This window comes from Branchiostoma lanceolatum, chromosome 9, assembly GCF_035083965.1.
Source record: "Branchiostoma lanceolatum isolate klBraLanc5 chromosome 9, klBraLanc5.hap2, whole genome shotgun sequence".
In the NCBI taxonomy this organism is placed as follows: Eukaryota; Metazoa; Chordata; class Leptocardii; order Amphioxiformes; family Branchiostomatidae; genus Branchiostoma; species Branchiostoma lanceolatum.
Genome location: NC_089730.1, coordinates 14,822,473 through 14,834,589, shown reverse-complemented (window position 1 = coordinate 14,834,589; position 12,117 = coordinate 14,822,473). Strand labels below are relative to the sequence as shown.

General features: G+C 41.5%; 1 protein-coding gene across 4 annotated transcripts; it reads right to left on the bottom strand.

Annotated features, from left to right (window-relative positions):
• Window positions 1-2,339: 2,339 nt before the first annotated feature.
• On the bottom strand, window positions 2,340-12,088 carry LOC136442513 (AP-3 complex subunit mu-1-like). Of its 4 annotated transcripts, none has more exons than XM_066439411.1 (14): window positions 11,966-12,088; window positions 11,713-11,791; window positions 10,760-10,865; window positions 10,145-10,257; window positions 9,439-9,560; window positions 8,962-9,088; window positions 8,545-8,577; window positions 8,156-8,269; window positions 7,727-7,800; window positions 7,236-7,338; window positions 6,499-6,708; window positions 5,617-5,694; window positions 4,669-4,698; window positions 2,340-2,627 (listed from the first exon to the last, which is right to left on the bottom strand). In XM_066439411.1, the coding sequence occupies exons 1-14, from the start codon at window positions 11,998-12,000 to the stop codon at window positions 2,562-2,564; spliced, it is 1,290 nt and encodes a 429-aa protein (XP_066295508.1). In that variant the 5' UTR covers window positions 12,001-12,088; the 3' UTR covers window positions 2,340-2,561. The 4 variants fall into 4 exon arrangements, with proteins under 4 accessions (XP_066295508.1, XP_066295509.1, XP_066295510.1 ...); XM_066439412.1 differs by having other exon boundaries at window positions 5,626-5,694; XM_066439413.1 differs by lacking the exon at window positions 4,669-4,698.
• Window positions 12,089-12,117: the final 29 nt, after the last annotated feature.

Sequence of the window (12,117 nt, the reverse complement as noted above, 5' to 3'; positions counted from 1 at the left end):
CCTCTTGTTGGGGGAATAAGAGGTTGAAGGTGAGGAGGAACTAATCCATTCGTCATCTTGTACATTATTCCCAGTGAGTTGTATTGTCGCCTGGTCGACAGGGTATCCCACTCGAGTTCTTGTAGAAGTGTAGAGCTGGGGGTCCCCTTCATGGCACCTGTGACGAGACAACCAGCGTAGTATTGGACCTGCTCCAGCATCCTGCTAGCTGTGCAGTTCAAATCTCCCAGGAGAACTGAGGCGTACTCCAGCCTGGGTCTTACTAAGGCGAAGTAGGCTGTCTCAAGCGCATGCCGGCCAAGTTTCCCCTTGACCTTGGTCAGGACACCAAGGAGTTTCTTGCTTTTGCTTGTGGTCGTCTGTACATGTTCAGTCCATCTAAGTGATCGATGGATGGTAACACCCAGATGACTGTATGAGGATACTTGCTCCACAATCTTTCCAAGTAGGAAGATAGGGGGCAGCTGGACGTTCTTTCGGTCGGACTTGATACAGATGACCTTGCACTTGTCAGGGTGCAGCTGAAGACCCCAGTCCAAGAACCAAGTGGAGACTACTTGCAGATCGCTGTTGGTGGTGGAGGCAACTTCCTGCGCTGTTCTGGCTGAGTTGTACAGAGATGTATCATCTGCAAAGCAATTGAGTGCTGATTTACACGGGAGATCCATCAAATCGTTGAGATATACCAGGAACAGGAGAGGTCCCAGTATACTGCCTTGGGGTACTCCCGCTGTTGTTGTTCCCCAAGATGAGGCGACTCCGTTTATGACGACACGTTGTCTCCTGCCGGTCAGGTAGCTGTCAAACCACCGAAGCACTGGACCTCCGACACCGTAGCGGGTCAGCTTGTATGTGAGTCCTTGGTGCCAGACCGTATCAAACGCCCGTCTTACATCGAGGAAGACGGCAGCTGTGCAGGAGATGTCTGGATCGTCGATAGACCTGGCCCAGTCATCTACCAGCCGGATTAGTTGCAGGACGGTTCCATCTCCCTTTTTGAAACCCGACTGATTTTTGTGTAGGAGGCTGTTATCTTCAAGGTAGCTGTACAGATGGTTGTGCACGAGCCTTTCAAATACCTTGGCTACCGTTGGCAAAAGAGATATGGGTCTGTAATTAAGGGGGTCAGTACGATCACCCTTCTTAAACACAGGCGTCACATTACTCTGCTTCCACTCCATGGGGAATATTCCAGTTGACAAGGAGTAGTTGAATAGCTGTTGTAGTGGGACACAGATTTCCGGGGCAGCCTCCCTGAGGCTTTACTACACTAAATAATCTCCAAGCAGATATAAGAATGGAAACTTGAAACGTTTTTCTGACATGTAACCATCCCGAAAAATGTAATAGAAAACATTAAAATTTTCACCCCAACATCTGCTTGGAGACTTATACCAAAGACTGTGTTTACGCAACTTACCATCTTCAAATTTTGAACTCAAGATTCCTCAAGTACAATAATGGAGGATGACAGAATTAAGGCTAAATCTTCACGTAAGTATAAGTTCAACATACATTTACATTAATAATCATAAAAAGGGACATCAACCTATGGTACAGGTTTGGAGTTACATGAACTTGTTTTCAAAGTTGCGAAGACACCGAATGTGGGTAAGAAAATTCAGTACTGGGAAAAAAACACAAGGGAAAAGATACATAAAGAGAAATAAACTGTTGGACTCATCAGAATTTTTGACCAAATCACTCAAATGTTTTCTTCAGCTATCTGACCCAAGCTTCTCTCAACCTGGACAGGGGGCGATACCAACTTCTGACAAACTTTGACCCAGTGCTGACGTCACATGAGCCTAAAAAAGCCTCTGTCTACAGCGCTTGGGTCAGACAGCTGATGAAGACCGAGTGATTTGGTTGAAAAATCCAGTGAGTCAATTCTTTGAGTTGGGGAACAGTTTATTTCTCAATATGTAATTTACCAACTCAGATGAACGTTAATGCTAATACATGTACACTATATGCGGTGAAAAGCTGGACCTTGGCAATTGCACAGAATTCTAGATTATATGAAGGTTTCAGTGTCTTGTTTTGTTGCAGATGGTACATTGATAAATAAGCTGTAAATAAATCAGCATACAAAGTTGGTTACAGAAGACATAAATTACATGTATAATGTTTCAACTGCCAGAACTTAGTTTTTGGAATCAAAGCCAAAATCATTGTCTTTGCTATCATCAGCCATAAAATCAAGTCTACTCTTCCTAAAGGTGGCTGTAGAACTTTATCCACTAGTTCAATACTGAGTTTTTTTAAGGGGGCTTGAATTGTGCAAGCATATAAAAGAAAGTAGAATAAAGATACGAAGTATGGACACGTCTAGGGAATGCATGGATGGATGGAAGGATGACTAAGGTTTATTCTACAATAATTTTTCTCTTCATAATACATTTTGTTTGCTTTCAGTTCCAGATTAGATATTCAAAAAAGATAGTGATAATATATATCTTTTAATAATTATGCTAGAAACTGGATAGTGACAATAGATAACATTTGTGCAGCCTCAGATGACCCTAGCGTCTGCTTGGATGACACGCAACCAGGCGACATCACGTTCGAACTTGGAAGTTCCCCGCTTTGGTCAAGTACTTCACTCCCTTGAACGGCTTGTATTTCTGGAATTCAGGATAAAAAAAGGGCAACGGTTAAGGATTTCACTACGGAAATACCTTGAACGAAAAACTCTGGTGCAATTAATACACAAACTAGTGTGAACAAAATCTACAGCTTAGAATGGGCTACTACGTTGTTGTACAAACTAGAGCATGTTAGAGAGAGCTTATGTTTTGGCTGTGATGTCATCCTACATGACTACACAGGACACACAGCACCCACATTAAACTCCTTTCCCCGAGCACTGAGTTATGGCAGGGCAGGGTGCTGAGGTTTTCTCGACACTGGGTGGTACTTGGATAACACAATTGGGAAGAAAGTTGGTCTAGAATGTATACCAGAGTACTGGCCATGTGAAAGTGCGTGACATTGCCCAACAGGGAACTTCCGACTTTCATGTCAAATCTGTGACTCTGTAGCACCCAAAATGGCAGATAAGTGGTGCCATCAGACATTTCAAGTCAATTCCGGAAGACGGGTGCAGCCTCAACCGAGATGTCCTGTCCCCTGGATCTCCAAGTGACCAACTAATTGGAACCAGGGGCTTAACTGAGGTTGCTACCAGTTGAGCCACAAGGACATCCCTGGTGCCACGCATAGTATGATACTCGACATCAAACTCGTGTCTAAAGAACCCTGTTCGACAATGCTACGGAGTTTCACATGGCCAGTTCACTGGTATACATTCTAGACTGACTTTCTACCAAATGGCATTGTCTAAATCCCACCCAGTCGTGAGAACACCTCAGCACAGTGCCACACTTTTGGTGTGAAAGGAGTTTAATGGAGGTGCACAGGAGGAAAGTCATGTGGCAGGGCAACACAAAAAGGTGTCAATCAAACTTTCAGCAACCAATCAAAAACAAGGGTTCAAACATTGTGCATAATTTCTGGGGGGGATAATTCAAATGAATGACATATGCAAGTGGTAGGAAGGAAGAGCCAGTGTTGGGAAAAATGCAACTCAAATACCCTTTCTGAGCAAGAAGTAGCTAGTGGGTTATACAGAAGGGCAGAGATACATGCACACCGATAATACAGATGCAGATACAGAAGTAGATGTACTGTTTAAGATAGCCAATACAGGATAGGAAAAAGCTTGTGGCTGTAAACGTTAACACCCAATCTTTTGTTAGATCCCAGTGGTATCATATCAACCGAAAAACCTGTTTGAAATACAATTTAGAAGTTAGAAAATGAAGAATTAGTCAAGGGCACATCTGATCAATTCCTGGGTGCCTCCTTTGCAGGATTGTCCGGACTAGAATGAATACAGTTGTCTGAGTGACAGTAGTTACATGCAACACCATCATTAGTATGCCTAACGCCATGTTGATTTGATCATATGGATAACGTCTGCAAATCAATTTTTGTCCGTCCCAAAAAAAAAAAAAAACATTTTTGACCATACTGTACATCATACAAACCAGCTGAAAAAGGTTCAAATATATGCTGTAAATTTAAAAAAAAAGGAAAATCGGTACATGTACGTATGTACTAATGTCATAGAGTGCCAAAGTCAGTTCCAAAGATGAAGATGTGAAAGAACAAACATGAAGAATATATTGTTCTCTATACCATACAGTGTTTAGTCAATTGTTCAACCTTCCTAACCACTTAGATATCATAATGACGGCAACTTTTTTTTTTTGCCAAACTTTATTTTCATTTCCTTGCTCCCATCAGTTTTGGGGTTCCCAAAGGATGTCATCCATATAATCAAATCAACATGGCCTAAACTGTGAAAACAGCAACAGTGGCTAAAACTAGAAGGAGTTAGTAAGTCTTCTGTAATGTGAGTCCTCAAAACATTACCACTGTCTACCAGATACATGCACTGCAAAACAATAGTGTGTTTAGAGATACTTGATGCAGCAAGGGTATTTGAGGTTGCTGTCCCAAAACTACAAAAAATAGTCTTGTTTTTTTTCCAATCGGTTTTGAGCAAACCAGTTTCAGTTCAATCCGGTTTCATTTGGAACCACATGTGTGAGTGACACACTAGAGAGGAGATCCTTTACTCAAGGCCAAAGAGTAACAAACCTCAAACGTGAAGCTTTTCTTTGGGGAGCTCTGAAAGATGAGGGGAAAGGTACATTTTGATCCATTGTCGTTCAACCAAGCTCTCCTTTAACTACATGTACATGTATGCAACTTCATGTCAACAAAATGTCATCATTTTTCATGCTTCATCACGTGCAATGAAAAATATATTGTAATAGTTAAAAAAAATCAGTACAAGACGTGATGTACTATCTATAATGCTGAATTAAGTGAATCCCCCCTCTCACTGGACCCACGGCAAACTGGATTTGTGTTACCCTTGACTTTATAATGGGAATATCATTCAAAACGTACAAGTATGACCAAAAAGCCAACAAAGCACACAAAGCTTAAAAGGATTCAGTTTTTTTTCGATGAAATTCGTTGAGTGCTTTGTCAATTTTGATCGGCCGCAGCGGCGACGCCAGCGTGCCACCGGTCCAGTGAGAGGGGGGCTTTATATAATGAGAAATAAACTGTTTCCCAACTGAAAGAAATGATTCACTGGAATTTTTGACCAAATCACTCGGTCTTCTTCTGCCATTTGATCCAAACGCTGCTGACACGTGCTTTTTATGCAAGTGTGACGTCAGCACTAGGGCAAAGTCTGTCAGAAGTCGGTAATGGGTGTCACACCTGAGTGTCTACACAGTGTTAGGGTCAGATAGCTGAAGAAGACCGAGTGATTTGGTCAAAAATTCCTGTGAGTCAAATCTTTAAGTTGGAGAAGAGTTTATTTTTCATGTAATTTACCAACTCAGATGAACTTTCATGCTAATGCTACACTAGTACTGTAAACTAGTTTCAAGGGTGAAGTTTTTTTGGTCAACGACTTTGAAATGAACAGTGATTAAATGAGTTTAGGTGGGGCATGTGTGTAAGAGTTTCTACGGGACTCTGTCCCTCCCTATGTTCTAATGGAACAGTCCTGATGTGCGTATATCTGACCTTACTGACCTCTCCGTACATGTCCAGTCTGTTGACCTTTAGCCCCGACACTGCCATCTGCTGGATCTTGAACTGGACCTGGAAAAGGCAAAAACAGAAATATGAGTTTCATACTTCCTGTTATCTACATTACTTTTTTCTACAGTCAAACCAGTTCAAGTGACCACCTCTACATAATGACCATTTGGCCATTGATATACATGTACAGTCAAACCAGTACAAGTGACCACCTCTACGTATGGACCACCTGGCCATTGTGACCTCTTTTTAATGGTTCCTTCAATAATATTTCCATTGACACTAGCATTAAGAATCCCGTATATGGCATAGTGACCACCTGTTCCATTAAGAGTCTTGTCTATATTGGTCACCTGTCTACTATGACCATTTTCTGCAAGTCTTTTGAGTAGCCACTATGGACAGGTTTGACTAGACTGTACAACAACGAAAACAATGTATGAAATTTGTATCAATGGACCAATCATATGGATTTTCCCCCATTTCTTTTTCAATACCACGTGAGCCTATCCAAATCTCTCAAAGCTTGTTCAAGATACAAGATGCGAACCAAGTAGTCCCTGGTTCGAATCATGTCATGTCACCAATGTTGTGCCCTTGGGAAAGGTACTTTACACGACTTTCCTCACTCCACTCAGGTGTGAATGGGTACCTGACAAAACATGTCCCAAGTTTATTTGTTTGTTTGTATTGCATATTTGGTAAACTGCCTCATGGTGTAACGCACCAGGTTTGTACTGAGTACACTACAAGCTGCATATCCGGACAGATTTATTTGATCCAATCACACGGATCCCTTCTCTTTTTGATAAGTGTGGTGGGTTCTTTAACGTGCTGAAAGCTAAATGCTTGCACGTTACTCACAGATATAGCCGGGTTGGACTCGGGTGGTGGAGACCCACTCTGCAGACTGATGTTCCCCCTCAGGTTGGGCAGTTTCTGGGGGTTGATCTTACCCACGTCCCAGGTCAACACCTTGGCAACAGGGTCAAAGGTGTAGGTTCCCTGGGTCGGGGTCAGATTCATGTTCAACACCACCTTGGGCATGGCACAGGTGATCACCACAGACTCCACCTGCAAAATAACAACAAGAAATCAGGGATGGCAGACTTCACCCCCTTATTACCAATACTGCTTGAGACTCATCCAATCCCACAGACAAAGAATATCAGAACTGAGGATGTGTGGCGAATTGGCAATGCTGCATGGTGCATATTGGGAGTTGCAGAAACATGGATACATACGCACACACACAAAACACACAACTACACACACTACAATGTACATGTACATACAACACACACACGAAAACACACAGTCATACACAGAGGCATACACACACAAAAAAACACACACATGCACTCATATATGCATACACACACACACACACACACACACACACACACAGGCAGACAGACATATACACACACAAAGACATACACAAAACACTCAACGTACACTTACAGCCACACAAAATGAAAACAGGTAGACAAGCCCAAAACATGCATTTGGTAAATGGTGCACTAACTTGACGAAGTCAGACTATACCATGAGACCCATCCAGGATCATGAACTTTATATCACATAAAGGTGTTACCTACCATTTTGCCCATGGTCTGTTTGGGTCCCACAGTGACATCAAAGCGCCCCCCTCCCTCTCTGAAGGAAATGTTGGGCTTCACATACACAGGTATGGCCACCATACTGTAGAGAGAAGAACAGGCGGTTTATAAGCACAAATTAGAAGAAAAACAACAATCTAGACTCTATACTAACCTTCATTAAGTTACAGAAATAGTTAGCGCAAAATATAAAATGTTAAAATTTGCTCACTAAGAATGATCCAGAGATAAAGGCTAGGAGACCAAAATTGAGTCACAATGCTCTAATCAATTATATGTTTCTACATGTACATTGTGTATCACTGAGTATGTTGATAGCTGCTTTCAGCTGATACCACACTTGTAGGCAGAAATTTAACATTTCTGAAGATTTCAAATGTTTTTCTACATGTGAACTGACCAGTGTTATTAGTACTACATTTATGTACATCAATGTGTAAATTGCTGAGAGATAAGAATTCAAGACTTACTTCTGAGATCCCACATGGTAGGAGATGAGTCTGAAGTTACCGTCAGGAGGAACAAACGATAGAACTCTCTCTGCCTGTGTGAGAGATCAGAGCATTGCAATCATTTCACACTATCAAGTTACAGTCAAACTTAATAATTTCATAACTTCATGACTGGACAGGTCTCCCACTGGCTGAGTGCACTCACAGAGCCAGAGGCAGGAGGGAGTGGAGGAGGCTGACACTGTACGCTACATTTTGTACCATGGTCCCCGACCCTCAGGCATGAGGATGGGACTAGGTAAAGGAAAAGGTAAAATAGTATCCAAGGGACCAGCAATAAAAAGGAGCCGTTGCCCCACCCCCCAAAAAAAACACATGAGGAGCAGCCCCCCTGAAAAAAAACTTTTTTCAGACTTAAAAAGACAATAAGCAAGGATGTACATTTACCTCCCATCTCTTGAAGCGCACACACGGGTGGAAACTGACGTCGTCGAGGATACGAGGGTTCATGAAAGACAAGGTGAGGTCGGGCATCCCTGATAGCTTCACACAGCAGTCAATCTGTAATGGAAATACCATCTTAGAACAAGAAAGCTTAGAACAGCTTTGGACTTTGTTTAAGAGATGATACACATGTACCAATTTGGGAAAACAAAATGATTAAACCGAATGAATTTCTTTCCAGTTACTTATAATGTTTAACATCTTAAGTTGTGTATGTATTTCATGGCAGTGATATATTCTGAAAGTGAACAAAGCATTACAGAGCTATGGTTGGATTAAGGAACTTTGGAACCATGGAAAAATATTGTAGTACAATACAAATGTACACTTACCACTCCTTGTATATCAGCAAATACAGTGGAGCCCTGGAGTAGCATACAGAAAAAAAATCATGCCTTTGACACGTTTGATACACAGAGGATAAAAAACAACTTTAAACATATGTATATGGTCTCAATGTATCAAAAGATTCTCTAAGTCCAACATACTTTTATGTATTAATCAAACTGTTTAATGTTAAAACCTCCACAGTCTGTATTGTCTTGTCAGCCCTGACTGTACATGTATCATGTGCATATCTCTTATCATCATCAAATTGGGCGGCTTGCCCGGCGCGGACTATGGCTGCGCTCTCTCCCTCCAGGCATCATGGTCCGCCATTAGATGGTCTAGTTAAAAACTCTTATAAACTAATAAATAAAGCTACAATACGATACACAACTGGTGTTAAACTTTAAGGAGCAACAAACCTGTTTGTCAATGATGGCGTCTATTTCTTCGATGACATCGAAGTACGCCTCGTTGTTGGTGTACTTGACCCCCGCCCTCCTCCAGGGGACGTTGGACAGCTGACCGGTGGGGAGTGTGTCTGCCAGGCTGGGGGGAACACAAGAGATTGGTTTTAATCTTTAGTGACCGTACTAAATCCTAACAATAGTAACATGTCCCTGTAGCTTAATTGGTAGCAGCCTCAAAGTTGAGCTCCTGGTTCCAATTAGTTGCTAAATGGGAGACCATGGTTTGAATCTGGGAAAGGGTACCTGGTTAGAGCTGCATTTGTTGTTTGGAAGGGATGTAAAATGGGGGTCACGTTTTGGAGGAGTTAAAAGTGTCAAAAGTTCAAGGACGTTAAAGGTCAATACAACAGCCTCATTACTTATGGGAATCTTCTGGCTGTACTTTTTTCAGATGAATGATATAATGTACATTGTGCTTGTTGTACTTACTTGGAGCTGCCTGTGACAGTGTTGACGACTGTGCGGAGAATGTTGGGAGGTTTGATGAGTTCCTTCAGGATGTTGGACTCCGTGGCCAGAGGGAATCCATTGTCCAACATCTCTTCCAACAACTGGAATAGCAAAGGGAAAATTTGCAGTTACAACATGCAGGATTGTACCTCATGTTATAAGATGAAGTAGATGCTAGCCATTTTCTTGGTTGAAAAGAACATTAAGTCACAATGCATGGACTCAAATTGAACTAAAAAATGGTAGTAAAATGATATACATTTGTGGCAAACAGTAAACTGTGTTTACATCTTTAGTGACAGTATATGCCTGCCCATCTGTGGAGAGGACATAGGATTGTCGTTAATTCAGAGTTTTGGTTTAAAACCTGGTAACTCTAGATCCTAGCTCACCCAGTCAGTGACGAAAGACAGCGGATGCTGTCTGAAACGTCTGACTGTTTTCAAATATTATCCACTTGATCTAACTGTTGTTTTGCGCACATGTATCTTATTACCTGGATGTCTTAACCTTCATCAATGTATCTAGGATTGTCATCATACACCTAATCTTATACATGAGCATACAATGTAAGTGTCCTACCATTTTTTCATTTCATACTTCTGGAATAATCCAGGAGGTACATTTGTACATGAAATGTTAAGCCTTCTGTAGGACAAAAGAATAGTAGAGAGTTGTTCCTAACCTCGTACACGATGACATAGTTGTCCTTTATTGCAGATTCCCCTCCATCTCCAAAGTAGTCTGTGAAGGTGTCCACTACTCTGTGTAGGAACTCTATCACAAACAGGGGAGGGACTGGGAAACAACAACAACGTTAACTTAATTTATAGAACAAGCTAAGAAAAGGATGCAACAGGCCATAACGTAACATGATAATGTATGTGTGTAAAAATCAAAAGAATTCAAACTGATTGCAAAAAGTTCACATCCATTAACCTCCATTAACATTAATCTGCCGGGTTACATAAATCTGCCACTTTAAAAACAGTGTGTTTGAGAGATCTCTAGTGTAGCACCCCCAGGTATGCACAGTTTAGATATACAGGAGTGCATTATATTGGATGTTGGGTTGGTCTTAGAGATCTGCTTGGACGTTCCTTGTATCTTTTCAGGGTTGGCAGGATTATGTAAACTGGCGGAATTATGTTAGTAGATGTTAAATCAAAATATTCAATATATGCCATGCCAAGACTGTGTATTTCAAAGTTAACATTGCAGGTGTAGATGTTACTGGTATGTCAGACTTCCTAAATCTGTCTTGTCAACTCAGAGAAAGATTTGAGACAGCTGTCCCTACCTTCTGTTGTGCAGACTGCTACAAAGTAGATGTTTTCTCTGTAGATGTGGATGAGATAGTGGTGAGGGGTGGAGATGACTGGGTTCACATCTTCTGGGCTGTTGGCCTGGCAGAAGGAATACATTTTTTATACAATGTAACATCATATTGTATACCATACATAACATAATTTATGCATACCCAATACAAGGTTTAATTATGCATATGAGATTAATGCCGTGTTGTTACACTGTATCTGTATCTCTCTCTCTCTCTCTATACATGTGTGTATAATAGTGTACTGTAAGTGTAATGTCTGTATTCAGCAGGGCTGGGTTGGGTTCATTAAATCAACTTACATGTGTATTGAACATATCAACTTACATGTGAATTGGAAGTCCAAGAGGTATGTGTATAAGCTAGTTCGGAGTTGCTACTACGCATGTGCAGTGTCAAAGGTGAAGGCCCCCGCGACGGAAACAAGACCCCTCTGGGCGTTGTTATGCAAATGGAGACAATGTGGAGGCGAGCACTGTTTCCGTCGCGGGGGCCTTCACCTTTGACACTGCACATGCGTAGTAGCAACTCCGAACTAGCTTATTGGCAGCAGTGCCGAACCTCTGATCTTTCTTAATTTAGCTAAGTTCTGACAAGGAGGTTAAAACCTCCTTGGTTCTGAACAGTGCTTTTCACTTCCTTTTTTCCTAAACAACTTGTTTATTTTGTACAAAATTTACTACAAATTGTAGATTTTTGTTCTGGCATAAAACAGATTTTTTATATAATCTTCAGATAAAACTGAAATCCAGAACAACAGCTTGAGACATGTGATAAAGGTTCTTATAAGGAGTTCTAGAGAAGTTGACCCCCTGTTCTGTACATATTGATATTTGTCATATGACCAAGTGATTACATTTGCTTGGTGCAGGTCCGGTTTCTAACAAGACAAGAATAAGGACAGGAAAACTTCATACCTTTTGCTGCTCTTCAAAAAAGTAGTCACACACCGATCTGCTGATGACACTTTTCCAATGCTTCTCCATAAAGATATCCCTGAACATAAATAAAGTTGATTATGTTTTTGGTATCGGAGCCACCTACGCCCCCCTCCCCATTGAAGTATCCGCAAAAATGCCTCTAATTTATGACTTACAAAAGACTAACATGCAGGAAATTGAATGTAGAGAAGAAATAACAAAAGACTGGGTAAACAGATTGATAACTTACCCCGCACTGTTGATCATAAATAAACTGTGGATCATTTTGTAGGTTAGTTAGTTCCACGTAGCCCTCCCCCAAAAACTAGGTTACGCTTACGGCGCAGGCGCTGTGCAACCAGGAAGTGCAGAAGCGCCGCCTGGCGACTTTTAACCAAAGTG

What these genes read in the sequence shown, in the direction of transcription:
- LOC136442513 (XM_066439411.1), bottom strand. Translation starts at nt 12,000, where the DNA reads ATGATCCACAGTTTATTTATGATCAACAGTGCGGG. An exon ending in TTTTTGAAGAGCAGCAAAAG is followed by an intron (nt 10,866 to 11,712) that starts GTATGAAGTTTT and finishes TCCTTCTGCCAG; the next exon opens with GCCAACAGCCCAGAAGATGT. An exon ending in ACTATGTCATCGTGTACGAG is followed by an intron (nt 9,561 to 10,144) that starts GTTAGGAACAAC and finishes TTGCTATTCCAG; the next exon opens with TTGTTGGAAGAGATGTTGGA.